The sequence below is a fragment of the Myiozetetes cayanensis genome, unplaced genomic scaffold, assembly GCF_022539395.1.
Source record: "Myiozetetes cayanensis isolate MyiCay16 unplaced genomic scaffold, myiCay2020 scf13, whole genome shotgun sequence".
NCBI classification, from domain to species: domain Eukaryota; kingdom Metazoa; phylum Chordata; class Aves; order Passeriformes; family Tyrannidae; genus Myiozetetes; species Myiozetetes cayanensis.
Window position 1 is genome coordinate 10013266 of NW_026086937.1, and position 17754 is coordinate 10031019.

The following is a 17754-nucleotide window of genomic DNA, read 5'->3' on the forward strand; positions in this document are numbered from 1 at the left end:
TAAAAATAAAAGCTTTTTATTTTTTTTTATATACCATTACAGAAAGATCTGAATAACATTCTCAACAGGACAAACAACTCCGGGGCCCAGGGGATGAGTGCAGGTAGCAGGCTCCAGGGTCTGCCCTACTGTGCTCCCGTGCTGCCACTGCTCCCTGCCCAAGGAGACCCAGCACTGCCGGCATCAGGGCATCACCTTCTTGTAGGTGATGTGGAGGTGCTGAGTCATGGGCTGCGTAGTGGTTGCCATTGAGACAGTTTGTTCGAGTTTCCCATCAGAATTGAGCCTGAATTTCCTGGTAATCTAAATGGGGGGGCAAGGAAAGAAATAAGGAAATCAAGTAAAGAGCATCCATGGGTAAATCCCTTACCTGTGCTTTCTACCTTCCTCGTGCCTGCTGTCAACACACCACCGAAGAATATCCTCACTACAGCAAGTAAGTAAACAAGGAATTTTCTCTCCTAAAGAAAGTAGCCTTCTCCATAACACCAGCTCCAAGCCCATTATCCATGGAGCAAGGCAAGGTCCTGGCATTATAGCTGACATCACCTCAGTACAGACAGGCATCTGTCCACCATATCCCTCCACCAGAAGAGTGGCTCCCTGCTGGCAGCTCAGGGAGATGGATGAGGCATTATTCACCAAAGCAGCCTTCCAAACCCCTTGGCCTCTCAGCAGGTCCCCACACCAGGGTAAGGCAGGACATAGTATATAATGGCTTTAGTTTTGCTAGAGAAAGGAGGCAACACAGCTGTTTCTGGGAAAGGGGAAACCCAGTAATTGAAAATATGCATCCAAAGGCAGGGGAGTTAGCACTTTCTGAAGTTAGGACACTGTGTAGGCACATAAAATTTTTGCCTACATCGGCACAAACTTGTGCTCTCTGTTGTCTATGGGTAAGTTTCATAGCACACGAAAACCAGGTTGGGAGAGCTTGTTTAGCCTCGCTGTTTCTCTCAGCTGCTGGCCAGCCACGACAACTTCAGATGTGACACTGACACCTCCAGTGGTGACCTCAGGATGCCACACTGACCCCAGCAGTGGCACCGTACTCACAGCTGGCTGTACCCCTTCCAGCTGTGCCAACAACCCCCTGCTACACACTGAAAACAAGTCAAAACCCAAAAAAAGGCCCTAAAAGCAACTGACCAAGGCTGGAGCTGACAGTGTCAGCCCTGCCCTGCAGCCACAGATGGGAAAAGAGCCCAGAGCAAGGTGTGAATGCCCTGAAAAGCAAGTGAGCAAGATCTGCAAGACCTCAGGTGTTTCTAAAATACCCTGATGAGGCCAAATACTGACCATACCTTACATGTGCACCCTCATACTACAATAAATCCATAAACACAGCATTAAGAACTAACCCCACTGCCACAAAAGGGTATTTAGATAAGACTTTTCTATTCTCTTCCCTAAGGACCCGCTACTGGCCACTGCTGGAGACAGGATTCTGGGTTGGCTGCTCTGATCCAGCCCATCACTTCTTAATGATTCCTCTGGGTCTCATAATGTACAAAATACCTTCTTAAGGCTGTTACAGAAAGGATAAGCCAGGATACCACACAGTATTTCCAAGAACTCCTGATGGTATTCTGTAATTAATGCATGTTAATTAACCTATCCTCTCAACTATCCTCCTTCTGGGGCAAGCAATGCTACGGGAATTGCTCACTGTGTGTGCACTCACCTGCTCTACGTGGGGCTTCTTGGCAAAGGAGATCCTGGCTATGGAGTGAGAAGCTATAGAGAGCTCTTGTCCATTCACCTCCCCTTCCTCCACCTCCACCAGACCTAAGTTGAAGCAAGGATATACATATTATTAGGCTACAAAGGTTATTTAACTATGTCACAATTATTACTGTGGCCTTTCAGGACTTTAAAGGGGCTTATAAAAAAAGAGGAAGAAGGATTTCTGTGATTCTGTTACTTTTTGCACAGGCAGATGGGGATAGGACAAGGAGAACGGTTTTAATCTGAAAGAGGAGAGATTTAGATGGGATATTGTGACAAAATTGTTCCCTGTGAGGGTGGGGAGGCCCTGGCACAGGTTGTCCAGAGAAGTTGTGGCTGCCCCATCCCTGGAAGTGCTCAAGGCCAGGTTAGATGGGGCTTGGAGCAACCTGGGCTAGTGGAAGGTGTCCCTGCCCATGGCAGGAGGTAGAACTGGATGAACTTTAATGTCCCTTCCAACCCAAACCATTCCATGATCTATTAGGCTACATAACATACCATCACTCTCCTAGAATTATTTGCCCAAGCATTATTGACAACTACAAATCCACACACCGTCAGACACGGAATATTGCCCAGAAAAATCCAGCCAGACTTACTCATACCATGTGGGATGAGTACCACATGGCAACTGGCACTTCTCCCTTCAGCACCTGCCATCTTAGATGCAAATTTAAGTATCAACTGGGGTTTAACACTTTAGCACTTTTAATAATTGAGACGTGGTTCTCTCTCGTTCAGCCCCTGCCAGGCGTGTAACGAGGACCAAGGTGCTACATCCACACCGTGAGAGACTTCCTGCTTTAGACCTGTGGGTCCAGCGCCCGAGAGCAGTGATGGCCACGGGCAAAGTTAATTAAACAAAACTGTGAGAGCTGCGACAACTTCCTGAAAACGTGATGAAACGGCACAGCAAGGCAAGGACCTCTTCTTTTCCCCAGCATGGGTATCAGGTGTGTACCTGTGTTCTGGGCACTGATGAAGGCCACCTTATTAGTGTCAGGCTTGAGGCGGATGAACCCACACTCCCGGTGCATGGGCTTCCTGGTGTCCGGATGGAAGGCGTTGAACCTGAGGGGAAATCAGAGCACAAAAGCTGACGTGTTTTACACTGAAAACACACTGTTTGGCCTGGCTTCCTCTTATTTAACCATGTGAGTGCCTGCAGTATTCTTTGAAGGGTAAATAACTGACAACACTTCACAACTGGGAGATAGGGAAAAACATGGTTACTTTATAGGCATAGCTATTTCTTAGTGCTGGAGTTAGTTATTTCAGTTCAAGCTCTAGATTTTCTACAGCTCCTGGGTCTTTCTAAGAGCTAGCTCAGAAACTCCTCAGGAACTCAGACATTTCAGAGATGCTGAAGCCACACTCTGTCTAAAATATTTCCTTTTCTAAAATAAATACCTGGAACTGCAATATCATGTCTAGATTTTTACATCTGGCAAGTTGTCTTTTCTGTATACTCCTTGCTGCAGGCAGCAACAGAACAGACCTATTTCTCCCATCACTCCCTTCAAAAAGATAAATTCAGCTGAGATTCTTATTTATTTATTCTTCAGGAGGCCTTAAAAACTTGGTCACCCATAATGTGGGTGATTACATATATCACGTGTGTTCATCTATTACATTAGTTGGAACCATTAAAGCAGCACTGAGGGCTGAAAAGTCCAAAGCAAGTGTTCCCTACATGAAGTAAAATAAAAGAATCACACAGAGTCAAGATTCCCAAAAGACTAGCAGCACAAGGCACCCCTACACGTCACAGAAACCCACTGGCTTCAAAGCTCAACAGATCTAAGCTGTGTATCTCCCTGGCACAAAAGAAAAGAACAAAAAAAAACCCAGGCGACTCAAATCAGCAACTGTTCACCAGGTGAAGAGGGAGGTGCAGCCAGAGCAGGACTGTTAGAGCTTTGTTTCTTTTGGAAATTGGACTAAAACTGTCACAGGCTGAGCTGGCAGCTCCGTCACACTCGAGGAACACAGGGCATCTCTCACACAGGACTTCCATCTTGCAATTATTCTTTTCTCGATTTCAAAGCAACACACTTTCTAACTCACCCCTCCCAAATGAGCACCAGAGCAGCACTGAGCAGCAGCTAACATGTCACTTCTCTCTCTCCAGATTCCTTTTGATTTCTCTTGGAACAATCACCTGCAGCTGAAGCAGTTAAGCTACCTGCCTCCCATCCCATATGGTTTAATAATGACTAATTTTTCTCAGATTTTGACACCGGTGAAGGCTGAGGACCACAGTTTAAAATGGACAGACCTGGCAGCCATGCCACAGCTCACTCATTTATCGTATCTGTAAGTGAGAGACTCGCAAACAATGCCAAGTTTTCAAGGAAAATAAAAGTCAGATCATGCAGTCACATACCACGACATCATCTCATTTGGTAGGTGAAAATTTGTGTACTTTGCCATTAGAAAAGAAACACAACTAACAAATCTCACTGGAGCCATGCCTGCTGCACTCCAATAGCTGCTGCCAGCACAGGCAGACCCTTGACTTACGAGAAGTTGAGCATGGGCTGCCCCACGTGAGAGATGTGCACTTCTTCCAGGTACTGGAAGGGCTTCATTGTAGGGAAGGTGCCGTCTCCTGGCGGGTCCGAGAGCCAGGTGCCCAGCATCCAGGACAGGGGTTCCATCACAGGGTTCAGCTGGGGAGTCTCTGTGGAGGAAGAAGAAAGAAGGAAGAATAAAAACTCAGGGACTTGTGCTCTACAGTTGGCTGGAGGTGAACACCAAACTCCTCAGAAATGGACGAAGGCTGCAGCAACACTCCTCTCCAGAGCAGCACCACCTCCGAGGTGCGAGGGGAGATGGGGAACAATGAACAGTCACAGAAATTGGGTCTGTTTCCAAATATGCTCCTAGCCTTGCACAGAATAAGAGCACTCTTCCAGGCGGTCCATTTCTGATTCCTCTCAGTAGTCTGATCTGAAAGGAAAGCCCCCTCCCGTCTATGTGCAAGAAAGAAGATGACTGAAATCTCAGTGTAAAGAAAAATCACTAAATGGTGACAAATTCTCTAATGCTCTGGGCTGATCTTTCTCAGGCACTGAGTACGTACCTTCCCTGATTGTTTCAGACACCAAGGAAGTGAGTCCTCACTTCAGAGGAAAATCGAGCTGTGTTCATTTTTAAGATCAACATTTGGCTATAATTTTTTTAAGAGGTTAACAGTGACCTGAACTTACAGAAAGGGATAGGCAGGGATCATTCAGAAGATGTTCTGCTTAGGCTCTGGACTAAGTGAAACATTTTAAAAAGACTTGGGTGCCTGTAAGGTAAAGAGTAAATGGAAGAGAAAGACACTTCCCTTTGTCACTACATTTATTAAGGAGCAACCAAAGTCTGTTTCACAGTTAAAGCTTCTTTAGGAGAGCTCTGATAAACAACAGTTTAGCACTTTGCTTTCAGAGATGGTGACCTGAAAAAAATTAATCAGAGAAACGGAGACAGACAATTTAAAGCCACGTGAAAAGCAGAGAAGATCCATTACTAAGGTATAAGTAGGGAAAGTGAGACAGCACCCATGGGATCCTGGGAAAGCCTGACTCCCATACAAATGTGGGCCCACTACTCTAGTAACAGTCTGTTATGCAGATTGAAGTATGCTTAAAGCATGTCCTCCTCCCCCTCACAGGATAAATGTTTCCTGCTGGCATGGTGGGAGTTCCAGGGGGGTGTTTTCCACACCTAGTGAGATCACCAAATACAAGAACAAGATGCCTGTCTGGCTGTTCTGAAAGGCTGCAGGGAGAAATCAGGGCCTAAGAAGGTGATGTTGTAGTCAAAATTCGCTTGATCAGTCTGGGTTTCACTGTGCTCTGTATCAAATGTCAGGCTAAAAACACTGAGCAAGGAGGAAGAACAGACAGTCCATACCTGGAATGCCAAAGGAGGAGGAACAGAAGCTTTCCTGGGTAAAAGAAACCACTTTTGGTACTCATTCTCTTACAGACAGGCAGGTTTGGAAAGCCAACCTGCATGTCAGCAAGGTGCTATTAATAACTCTGCTTTATCCTAAAGTATTTTGCAAAGTCAACCGACACGAGAAGACGTGAGAGCTCAGCAGGAAATAGGTGATAAAAGTCTACAGCATCAGTCAGGCTCTGCAGAGCACCCTTCCAGCCTCTGCATTCCCCACCAACTCATCCAGGGGTTGGGAAGGGCTTCCCACAATCCATACAGCAGTGTCAGTGTACCAGACAGTATTTCACTGCACTCATTTCTGCACTTCCATGTGAAGAACACACAGTTCTGCGGGTAAGGAGCCTTCCACTTCCCCGTTCGACTGGTGTTCGCCTGTCACTCCCTACTGCAGACACTGCATTTCTTTCCAGGCTTTTTGCAAGCTCCACTCCCACTGTGGAAGCAAAGAGCAAAGCTTTGGAAAGGCTGGAAGAGCCTGCAGCCTGGGCTGCTGCTGCCCTCTCCTGGGTCAGTATCCCAGGAGCAGGATGCTTTCTGTCACTACAGTGCTTTAATAGAGCACTTCCTTTTCTTCTGCTTGCAGCATTTCAGGAAAAAGCACCAAAACGACAGAGGAAAGGAGTGGTTTTAGCCATTGCCACTCTTTAGACTCGGTTATAAACCAAGAGAAGCCATCTGATTGCTTCCAGCACCCCCAGCTTGACCTCACTGCCTTGCTGTGCAGCATCCAGCCTGTCTGGAGGTGCCTGACTGGGCAAGCTGGTCTCACTTCCAAAGAGCTGGAATTCCAGCTAGCTGAAAAGTGGAGATGTAACTGTACATCCTAACAAACAACATGGGCAAACAACATCGATAAGTGACCATTATTACTTTTCCAAACTGCCTGGATGGCAGCAAAGCCAATGTGAATTTTTTAGTTCTCATGTCACTGGAAAATGCCAATAACAGCAGAAGTGCTGGTGGGAATAAGGACCAGAGACTCAGTGAAGTGTAGAGGAATAAACACATCCTGATCTCACTCCATGCAGTGCTCTTCTTACCTTCAGTGTTGGTCTCTGACTGGTGGACTAAGTCCATTTGCCTCCCTGGCAGCCTTCTGTGTCAGAGGCCCTGGCTGGGAGAGTGGAAAAGCAAGAGGGGAGCCAGACAGGAGAGAGACTGATTGAGTCCATCAACAACAAAAAAAAAAAGTAGTCATATGAAAAGAAATTTGCTTTTTATGTCGTGTTGGAGCAGGACTTGTAGCAACAAAAAGTTCTTTGCTGAGTTGCTTTGTTTCAAACAATAGGTTTACAGATGCAGTCACTGTCAAGAGAAACTTCTGGCACTGACGAAGGAGCCTGTATGTCCCAAGGATCTAAACTCCTGGCACATCACTTTTACAATCAATCTGCTAATGTGACTTAAAAAGTAAGCATGTGGTGATATTAAGAACACCAACCACATCTGAGAATCTGCAGAGCAAGAGATCATGGTCACCCTTGTGCATGCTCAAAACTTCACACTCGGATGAGGTCCTCTTAGTGCTGGTTCTCTTGCATCCACATGCACAGTCCTTTTACCTAATAACAGGGAAGCTCCCACTGCAGCCTCTTTCTCAACAAGGACACTCCTGGAGTCACCTTCCCCTACCAGATTACACAATTCCTTGAACCCAGAATCTCCAAGACTCCTACTCCTCCACAACCTGGTCTAGTGGAAGGTGTCCCTGCCCACGGCCAGGGGTTGGAACAAGATGAGCTTCAAGGTCCCTTTCTACCCAAATCATTCTGTGATTCTATGAAATCCAACTGAAATCAGCCCCGATGCTCACAAGTTGCAACAGCTTGGAAGACAAAACCACAGGCCCATGAGCAACTTGATCAGCTTGATCTCTTTCCTTCAGGAAGCCACTCAGGTCAAAATTGTCATGCCCAGGCCTTGAGCACACAAGTCATCTCCGTTTCAGCACCTGACCCCCCTCCATCCCACCAAACTCGCGGATGGACCGTTTCCACATTTCCCCCATTCACAGAGGGTTTAGAAGTCAAACCTCACCCTACACTGTAACAGACTGTAACCAGCTGTCCAGGCTTTGCAACAGGAGACAGGGTGCTCTCCCTGCCGTGAGACAAACCAGACAGAGTAGCTGGACAGCCCCCTCGGGCCACGGCTGCACAGCCGGTGTGGCTCTCAAGTGGGATCTTTGGCACAGAAAGCTATGCTGGCACAAATTCCGAAGCAGCTTTATCAGCAAAGCCACAGTGAGCAGCCAGCTGGCTGTTAATGAGGCAGCTACTTACTCCCCTGAGCTGGGGAACACTTGCTGCAGGAAACTTGAAAAGACAAACAACAACAAAAAAACCACCACCAAAAAGTCCCAAAACAAAACCCCAAACAAAACTCAAACTAACTCACAGAGTCTTCAAAGTAGAGGGTCTGCAGCAACAGCTTTGCAGCCTCCTGCAGATCTTCCTTCAGCTGGGTCGCTCTCTGGGTTTATCTCATCCTCATCAAGGTTCTGGTAACTCAGGAGCAGCCTCGGACTCTGTCCTTATTTAAGTACAGAAGGTGGCTTTGTGCTCTGCTTTGTACTGAGAGCTGCAACCCTTCACGCACTTTGTTGATGCCCTCTCCAGCAAACGAGTAAAGCATTCCTGACATCAACATGCTCTGGCTCCATCACAGAATATGCTGAGCTGGAAGGGATCCATCATGATCATTGAGTCCAACTCCTGGCCCTGCACAGGACACACTAAGAATCCCACCATGAGCCCGAGAGCATTGTCCAAATGCTCCTTGAACTCGGAACACCTTTGGTGCTGCGACCACTTCCCTGGGGAGCCTGTTCCAGTGCCCAACAACCCTCTGGGGGAAGAACCTTTTCCTAATCTCCAATCTAAACCTCCCCTGACTCAGCTCCATGCTGTTTCCTTGAGCCCTGCACTGGTCACAGAGCAGAGATCGGTGCTGCCCTCCACTGCCCCTCAGGAGGATACTGAAGACCCCAATGAGGTCTCCCCTCAGTCTCCTCTTCTTCAGGTTGAACTGAGTGACCTCAGCTGTTCCACACAAGGCTTCCCCTCCAGGCACTTCGTCATCCTCATAGCCCTCCTTTGGGTGCTAATGGCTTAATGTCTTTTTTATATTGTCATGCCCAAAACTGCCCCCAGAACTCAAGGTGAGGCTGCCCCAGGGCAGAGCAGAGCAGCACAATCCCCTCCCTGGCCCAGCTGGCCATGCTGGGCCTGATGCCCCCAGGACAGGGCTGGCCCTCCTGGCTGCCAGGGCACTGCTGACTCGTGGCCAACTGGCACCCACCAGGACCCCCAGGGCCCTTTCCCGGCACTGCTTTCCAGCCTCTCATTCCCAGTCTGTCTGTACATCCGGGGCTGCCCCATCCCAGGGGCAGAATTCAGTACTTCCCCTCGTTGAACTTCCTCTGGTTGGTGATTGTCCAGCCCTCTGATTTGTTGAGGTCTCTCTGCAGGGCCTCCCTGCCCTCCAGGGAGTCAACAGCTCCTCCCAGTTTAGTGTTCTTGAAAACTTACTTAGTATCCCTCCGAGTCCTGCGTCTTAAGGACAATGTTGAAAATAACTGGGCCAAGAGAACCCCACTAGTGACAGGTGCCAGCCTGATGTCACCCCATTCGCTGTCACCCTTCGTGCCCAAGCCATGAGCCAGGTGCTCACCCACTGAGTAACACAGTTACGCAGCTGTGGGCTGGACAGTTTGTCTAGAAGGATCCTGAGACAGTATCAAAGGCTTTGCTGAAATCCAAAAAGATTACATCAACTGGCTTTCCCAGATCAACCAGGTGGGTTACCTTGTCATAGAAGGAAATCAGGTTTGATGACACCGTGCTGGCTGTGACCAATGACTACGTTGTCCTCCAGGTGTTTTTCAGTACTTCTCAGAATAATCTTTTCCATTATTTTACCAGGCACTGAAATGAGGCTGACAGGTCTATACTTTCCAGGGTTCTCCTTCTTGCCCTTCTTGAAAATTGGGACAACATTTCCCAGTTTCCAGTCAGTTGGGACCTCACTGGATTTCCAAGACTGCTCAAAAACCAGGAGAGGTTTTCTGCCTCAACTGCTTGACTTCCAAGATTTGGGAATTGCTTCTCCTGTGCCCTTAGGAGGTGATGTTTGAAAAGTGAACAGCCCTGATAGACCCCAGCACCTGCAAAAATGTTTTCCCAGGGGACTTTACTCTCCCGTTCCCTGATCAGCCTGAAATCTGCTCTCCTTGGGTCCAGAGCTGAGGTTTTGCTGGCACTTTTCCTCCTGTCAACAGAGGATCACCTCATGACCAAGATGGCCCCCAACCTACACTTCACTCACAAGATCCTCTCTGTGGACAAGCAGCAGATCAAGGAGGGCATCTTTCCAAGTCAGCTCCCTGAGGACCTGTTCCATAAAGCTGTCATCCAGGCTTTTTAGGAACCTTCTGGCCTGGGTTGTACCAGCTGTGTGATCCTCCCAGTTAATTTCTGGCAAGTTGAAGTCCCCCATAAGGACAAGGGCAGTCGACTTGGAAGTGTCCCTTAGTTCCTCAGAATAACTCGCTGGTGTCATCACCCTGGCTGGGAGGCCTAGAGCAGACTCCCACAATGACATCCACATTATTTGTTTGCCCCAGGGGCTCCCAACTGTGCCACTGCCAACTGTGAGCTCCACTCATTCCAGCCCTTCCCTTGCATACAGAGCCAGCCCCCAACCTCTTCTGCCCTGCCCATCCCTCCTGAAGAGCCTGCAACCATCCAACAGGGCACTCCAGTCACAGGGCTCATCCCACCAGGTTTCACTTGTGCCAGTGATGTCAAACCTCTGGGACTGGGCCAAAGGTTCCAGCTCCTCCTGTTTGTTCCTCTGCGTGCATTGCTGTAGAAACATTTCAGTTGTGGTACGTTATAGCCAACACCTCGAGAAACAGACTGAGGGATCCCATTAGTTTCCTCAAGTTTTTGGTGATCCTGGTTTTGTCCTTCATCCCTTCCCCCTTCCAAGCTGGTTTAAAGCTCTGTCAACAAGCACCACCAGCTTCTGTGCTGTGCTTTTTCCCCTCTGAGAAAGGTGCATCCTGTCAGGTGTAAGTACACCAGGTGTTGTATGGATCATCCCATCTCTGCTCTAAAAGCTGGGAATGTGGTTATATATTCAGAATTTTTCAAGTTACAGCCTCAGTAATTAATTTCATAGCCAAGTTATTGCCTCTGTGCTCCAGTGCCTGTAGTCAGAGTTCTGTATTACAAAACACAGAGAAAACATATTTAAAATTACACCCAAACCCAAACACCCTACCTGAGCTCACCTCAGTCTGTTTGACTTTCTCTCAAGTTTTCCTTAGTTAGCTGTTTCATTGCTTCCTAGCTGCAAGCTGGGGTTTTGTTGTGAGTCATTGCCAATGTGCTGCAGAATTAAATGCTTAATGCACAAACTCTATAGGCTATCAGGGAAAAAAACTGGAAAAAACAAGACCATGCTGCTGGAAAAAAAACCAAAGCAGAGCAAAAAGTCTTGTTTCCTCCCTTCCAACTGCCTTTTTTCCCAAGGGGGAGGTCAAAGAGCCATCCTCCTCAGCCAAGTCCTGCATATGTGCCTGCATACTCCCTGCTCCCATGTGGAGCTCAAAGCAGTTCACCTCCCATCCATGTGTTCAGGCCACAGGTGCTGTGCAGTCTCACACAGCCTCTCTCCAGACACCTTCTCCCATGGATTCAGCCTCACTCTTAACCTCTGCACACATATTCCTACTCCTTATCTTGCTCTCAGCTCACTTTATAGCTCCCTTGTTCTTTGTAACATCCACCCTATGGACTGGCCTTTTACCCTGGCTGTTCCCATCCCAGACGAGGCACAAAAACCCTCACAAGCAGCACTTGCTGTCTCAGAATAAAAGCCCTTTTCTTCCAAACTCTAGCTCCAAGTTAACGTGCAGCTGCCAGGTTAGCAGTACCTGCCCTGGCAGAGGCAATTTCTCTGACAGCACATCTCTGTGACGTGATAGATGCATTTCATTTCCAAGCTGAACCGGACAGGGCCCCACAGCTGGTCCAGTCCTGCTCAGACAGGTGAAGGCACAGCAGCTCCACCCATGCACAACCCCACTTCTCACTGCCACTGAGCAACGGGATTTTGCTTTTCATTTTCTGCAACATGAATGAAAATCTGTTGCCATCTCAATGGGGAACCCCATCTCAGGCCCCACAGACCAGGCATCAGGGCACAAAACCACACATTTAACGTTTTAGTCCTTCTGCTTGTCCCCAGAGTTCACCAACTACGACTCATTTGCATGCAAAAAGTACTGCAAACGACCCAATTTCTACACTGGCTCTGTACACAATACACAAATATTCAAAGAGAAATCCAAGCTGGAAGGAATTACAATTTCCCTTAGACTCCTAGCAAAATTCTAAGCACTTTTCACATGGACTCATTTTGCCAACTCTCCTGCCTTGAGTATGACCTTCACGAAAGCAGACATGCAGCGTGGAACAGGCTCTGCATGCTCCCAAGCAGCCGAATTCTAAGATGATGAGCACCGACACTCCAACCCCATGGCACCATACCTGTGTCTGCTCCATGGCCAGCCATACTTGCAGGTATTTTGCTATTTGCTCTCCCTCAGGCCCCCTGCCCCCAGGAAGTGCTTTGCGCAGGGTGCTAAGATGGACATGAGGGAAGTGATCTCACGCTTGGGTAAGAGCAATCCCACTGCCTGCTGGGAGATGTAGTTTTACAAACGGCACCAAACTGGAGCACGTTAAGAGGAGGTGATGCTGTGGAAGCAGCACCTCGGATCTCCCATCTGTGCCAGCACACCCAATGCAGCAGAGCTGTGAGACCTTCACGCAGAACGAGATGGTCAGACAGCACTTGTGTAGCAGAATTCAAGTGCTGTTAGAACAGCCTGCCCTTCACTAGGATACTGGGTCCCTATTTGCTTACTGGCTCTCCCTAATTTCTCCCAGTGCATCCTGTTTTTCTCCGAGCTGCATCCAACGCCATCCTGCCTGGTGCACTATGCCTGACATCATTCCTCAACCTTCAGTCCACGCACCTCAGAAGTAGCCCAGGAAAAAGAAGAAAACATTTTCCTACCAAACAAGTGACTAAATTCAAAGTTCAGATGGAAAGGGCCACCATGGCAGCCATGCTGTGCAGGAAACAGCCTGGGGCTTCTCCTAGAAGCAGTCAGTCGATCCCTCTGGAAAGACAGGTTGGGAAACACACATTGTGACAGCTGGAACACGCTGGGAGCCACTCAACACAGCCTGAGTCACCCGGCCTCCAGCGTGGCTGGCAGGGACTGCTGTGCAGCAATCCTGCAGAAACCTGCTCTTCCCAGCCGGCTGTAGCTTGGATACAGCCAGCAGAAATTTATTTGCCTCATTAGAGGAAAGCATGTGTGAGAACTCGCACCAAAATGAAGTTCTGCTTAGTGGGTGTGGGCCTGAAGCTTGTTTTTGTGCTCAGGATTTTGTGGAAGTGGCTGAACATAAGGCAGGAACAAAGCGAGGCAGAGGTCCTGCAGCACATGGAGCTGGGATGCAGACGGGGAACAACCTGCATGGTCAGTCCAGTCAGGTTCTTCACTTCCACTCCCTGTCCCCAAGACACTGCCTTGGGCAGGAAGAAAACAACGCAAGCTGAGGTTCACAGCTAAAACAGCAAGCTGAGGTTCAACAGCACATCAGATGTTTCAGAACAACTGAAATGGAACTAATAGCTAAGACCATAGTTATTATTAACCTAATATGCTGCCTGACTGTATTTTTATGAATACCAAAAAGCCTTTCTTCCATTCAGCCTTGTATTACAGCAAAACTCGGTGTCTGGGTGTGAACCAGGCTCTACCCAGCAGCAACCTTCATCAGGCTGCACTTCATCAGCTATTTTCACTGCCATAAACTATTTCTATGACCACACAAAAAGCAGGGCAAGGTAGAAGAGCACCAAGATTAAGCTAAAAAAAAAGAAAAAAAAATTTAAAAAGCCAGTCAGCCACTAAACAATGCTTTAAAAAAGCCCCCAGCCAAAGGGTTCCATAGAAACTTCCTATCCCACGGAGCTACAGTCACCAAAATGGTTCACTTTCACACAGTCATTTCCAGTTTAGTTGATAAGAGATGGCAGAACGGGTAAAAAAATTGGTCAAATCATTTAGAAAAATAACACTTTCAGAAAATAGAATATGTAACTCATTAGGAATATCTTCTGTAAGAACATAAAATTCTAACTTCTCAAAGACATGTATAAACACATCAATCTCAGGAAAGAGGAGAAAAAACTCAGTGCTCACCAGAATAAAGAAAAACGTCCTTAAAGACACTCTTCCTGCAATTAGTATCTCTTTGATGGTATTCCAACAAACCTAGACATCCTTTTCATATACATAAAAATATGGGTGTGTATATATATATATATGAACAAAGTTAGACATCATTTTCCATATATATAAATATATATGAACGACAACTATGGAACCCTAAAAGTTGTACTTAGTTATTTTCTTTAGTTTGACACCAAAACAACACAAAAACACGGACCAGAAGGTACAAGCAAGACTATGCTGATTTCACACACGGAAAAAAAACCCCTTCTTTTCCCTCCTCTACTCAAATCCAAGTGTGAGTTTTCCCATATTTTGGAAAATCAGATGCATGTGGGAAACGTAGTGTCGGGTATCGATCTTCACAAATTTTGTCAGGGTCTGCTTTCTTACACTTCAGTGAGGACATTGGCTGTGCTGTAGCAGCCTGGAGGATGTGCCTGTCTATGCCACCATCACCTTTCTGACTGTGTCCAATGGCTCCAGAGGAAGCCATGAAGTTTTTCTCCTAAAGGAGAAGCGAGAATAAACCATCAGGGGATGCCCAACCCTCCATGGGTGATGACTTCTCCAAGCAAGCCCCATGTGATGGATCCTTCACAAGGCAACCCAGTGTTCTCTCAGCAGCCACACAAACACCAAACATCATTAGATGGTCCTAAACACTTGCCCTTGTCCCTCATGGAGTTTCCCTATGCTTTCAGGTGTTTAATCACTATTTTTTTTAATTGGTAGAGAAGTCATTCTCCATTGCTTCCCATTTTGTTATCCATTTCCTGACTTCTTCTGCCTCCTGAAGGAGGAATTGATCAAAGTAAACACAGACATTTGCTCACAAATTGGGACCTCGCTGTGTATCACAACATATTGGATATCTCCCACCTCACTTATAGTTCCTGTATCCCGAGTGCTGAGTGCAGTGTATGAAATCCAAGATCAGAAGTGCTTCTCACATCACTGGAGAAGATGATAAGAGCTTTCCCAGATATCTGCTGCCACCGACAGCTCATTAACACATGGCCCCCCCAAAAAAATCACCAGCGTGCTCCAAAGGGAGAAGGTAAATCCTAAGAGGTGCCAAACAGGAATCCTAACAGTCACAATCAAGTTAAAATAATACAGGAAATGAAAAAAAAAACCACATAAGTTCATCAAGAGAGTTGTCTGCAACACCTCAACCTAACTTCCCATTCCACAGCTTGGAAAGGTTTGGCATATGAGAATTAACTTGTGTACCCCCTAAAGGAATTCTTTCCCCTGCATCTGTCGGTCAAAACACAGGCTACCACTTCTCCTTCCCAAAATGTCTCTTGCTCATACCTTTTCCCCATCACATTCCCCCTACAACCTCCAATTTTAGCAGCCTCTTAAGAAAACGCGGAACTCTGCCTCAACACAGCGCCCCTGGGAATACTGACCACAGTCCTGGGATAGCAGGCTGTTCAAGTAAGGGAAACTGATCCGCTTCAGCTCATCCAGCTTCTCCTTCAGCTTTCTGACCTGGCTGTCAGAGCGGCTGATCCTCTGCCTCAGGAGCTTCAGCTCTCCGTTCTTCTTCTCCACCTGCTCCCGCAAGCAGCACACCTGGCTCTTGCTCTGCCGGGAGGAGAAGCAGTACGAGTGGAGGGAGTCGATGAGCTTGCAGGCCCCCGAGGCCGACATGATGACCTCGTTGATGGACATGGGGTTGGCGTCCGTGTCGCCCTTGCGCCCCACCACGGCCTCGGCGGCCGGGCGAGGGGTCAGGTCGGCCGGGGACGCCGACAGGCCCTGGGAGGGTTTCTGGGGGGTCGCGGTGAGGGAGGAAGTCGGGGACACTTCTGCTGCGGCCTTGTCGTGTGCCAGGAGGTGGCTGCTGCAGCTCGGCTCCACGTCTCGCTTTGGCCTCTTCCTTTCCAGCTGCTCTTTCAGGAGGGACGGCCTCTCCCTGGCGTGCTTGGAGGAAAAGCTGTACGAGTGGAGGGAGCCGATGAACTTGCAAGCACCGGAGGCAGGAGGGGTGAAGTCGTCGACCGACACGCCACTTCTCTCTGCCACCCAGCTCCCCACCCAGCTGCCCCTGGGACAGTCCTCCTCCACAGGAGACCTCTTGGGCTTCTTCTGAGCTCCACGCTTTGCACCCAAACTATCCCCTAACGTCCTTCTCCGAGGGCCGTCCAGCTGGCTGCGAAGGGCCTCCGTCTCCTCCGACATCGAGCCCATTTCCACTTGCAGAGTCGCCTCCTCCATCTCTTCCGTCCCTTGCATCACCATGAAGTCCTGGTCAGAAGACGGGGCCCTCTGCGCTACCTCACTGCCTCCTTCCCGCGGGGCTTCCCCATCCCGCACCTGCCTCGCTATTTTCCTTCGGCTCCTGACATAATCCAGCTTGTCGTGCTTCTTCTCCGCGAGCTGGAAGATGGTCGGGACAGCAGTGGGCTTCAGCAGCCGGTGCTGGTCTTCCAGACGCTTGGAGAAGCTGTCTTTGGTGAAGTGTTCGCTGCAAAGAAAGGAATACTTGGTGGGGGTCCAGTTGTCTCTCTGAACAGCTTTCAGCCACTGAATCAAGCGCTTCGAATCCTTCAGAGGGAACCTAAAAAACAAATAAGACAGAACCTGTGAAAAAATAAGCCACCTTTGGGAAATCAGAAGGGCTGGTGCTCTTCGGATCACAGAACCACGGAATCATAAAATCCTTAAGGTTGGAAAAGACCTCCATGGTGCTCAAATCCAAGGTGATGGTCAAGTTTAGGAGGTTCTGGTGATAGCTGTGTTTTGAGAGGCTCCACTCATTTAAGGATTTTTTTCATTTTAGGCTGAAATATTTGATATTCGTTCCCTGCTTTAACAGCTTCACTTCACAAAAAGCACAGGACCAGAAGGTGTCGTTTTCATTTTCATCAGCAATCGACCCCCATTATTCGGCTCACCTCCCCCACGAGGAACAACACCCTGTCCACAAGGAAGGGGGATGTGACCACCACTAGAACACCCAGCTCAGCCAACACGCTGCCCACCGCCGCCTCCGCTGCCCGGGCGATGCTGACACCGGGTGTATTTAATAACATTCAATAAGGTGTAGAAACGCCTGGAGTGAAAGAAAGGCTGAGCAGAGGAACCAGGCGCCGTTTCCAATGGGACTCCCGAGACAGGGACGTTCCCCTGGGGACCCACCCCAGGGAGCGATGGGGGGCCCGGGGGGCTCGCACGGAGGGGGCTCGGGGAACAGGCCGGCGGTGGGCCCGGGCCCCGCGGCCAGGGGCGCTCCCGCTGCCCGGCCGGCGCTGAGGCTCCGGGAGCCCCGAGCCGGTTCCCCCCGAGGGAAACAAAGGGCGGCCGCTGCCGGGGGGAGCCCGGCGGGGGGAGCGGCACCGGGGCGCGGGCGGCCCTGCCGCGGCACCTGCGCGGGCCAGGCGGGCCGCCCTTACCTGTGGAAGGAGACGGCGCCGCGGCGCGCCTTGCCCTGCCGGTTGGAGCAGTTGGCGGCGGCGCAGCAGATCACCATCTCCGGCCGCCGCCGCCGCCCTCGGCCGGCCGGGCCCGCCCCGGCCCCGGCCCCGCCGCGCCGCCGTACGGCAAGATGGCGGAGCCGGGTCACCGCGGCGCCCCTCGCCGCTGGGGAAGGGGTTTCTGTACGGCACAACATGGCGGCCGCCACATGGCCGCCGCCATTTTGGCCGGGAAGCGGCCGTACGGCGTCCGTGCCGCGGGGCCGGTGGGGAAGGAGGGGGTCGCTCCCGGCACCGCTCGCTTGCCTCCTCTGCGCTGTTGGGCGT

General features: G+C 49.4%; 1 protein-coding gene across 2 annotated transcripts; it reads right to left on the minus strand.

The window, feature by feature from the left end:
* Nucleotides 1–17567, minus strand: THAP4 (THAP domain containing 4). Of its 2 annotated transcripts, XM_050307715.1 has the most exons (6): nt 17407–17567; nt 15418–16571; nt 4252–4411; nt 2690–2799; nt 1685–1788; nt 1–303 (listed from the first exon to the last, which is right to left on the minus strand). In XM_050307715.1, exons 1-6 carry the CDS (start codon nt 17481–17483, stop codon nt 184–186), a joined length of 1725 nt encoding a protein of 574 aa, XP_050163672.1. In that variant the 5' UTR covers nt 17484–17567; the 3' UTR covers nt 1–183. The 2 variants fall into 2 exon arrangements, with proteins under 2 accessions (XP_050163672.1, XP_050163673.1); XM_050307716.1 differs by lacking the exons at nt 15418–16571; nt 17407–17567 and adding an exon at nt 12237–12360.
* Between the last annotated feature and the right edge of the window lie 187 nt (nt 17568–17754).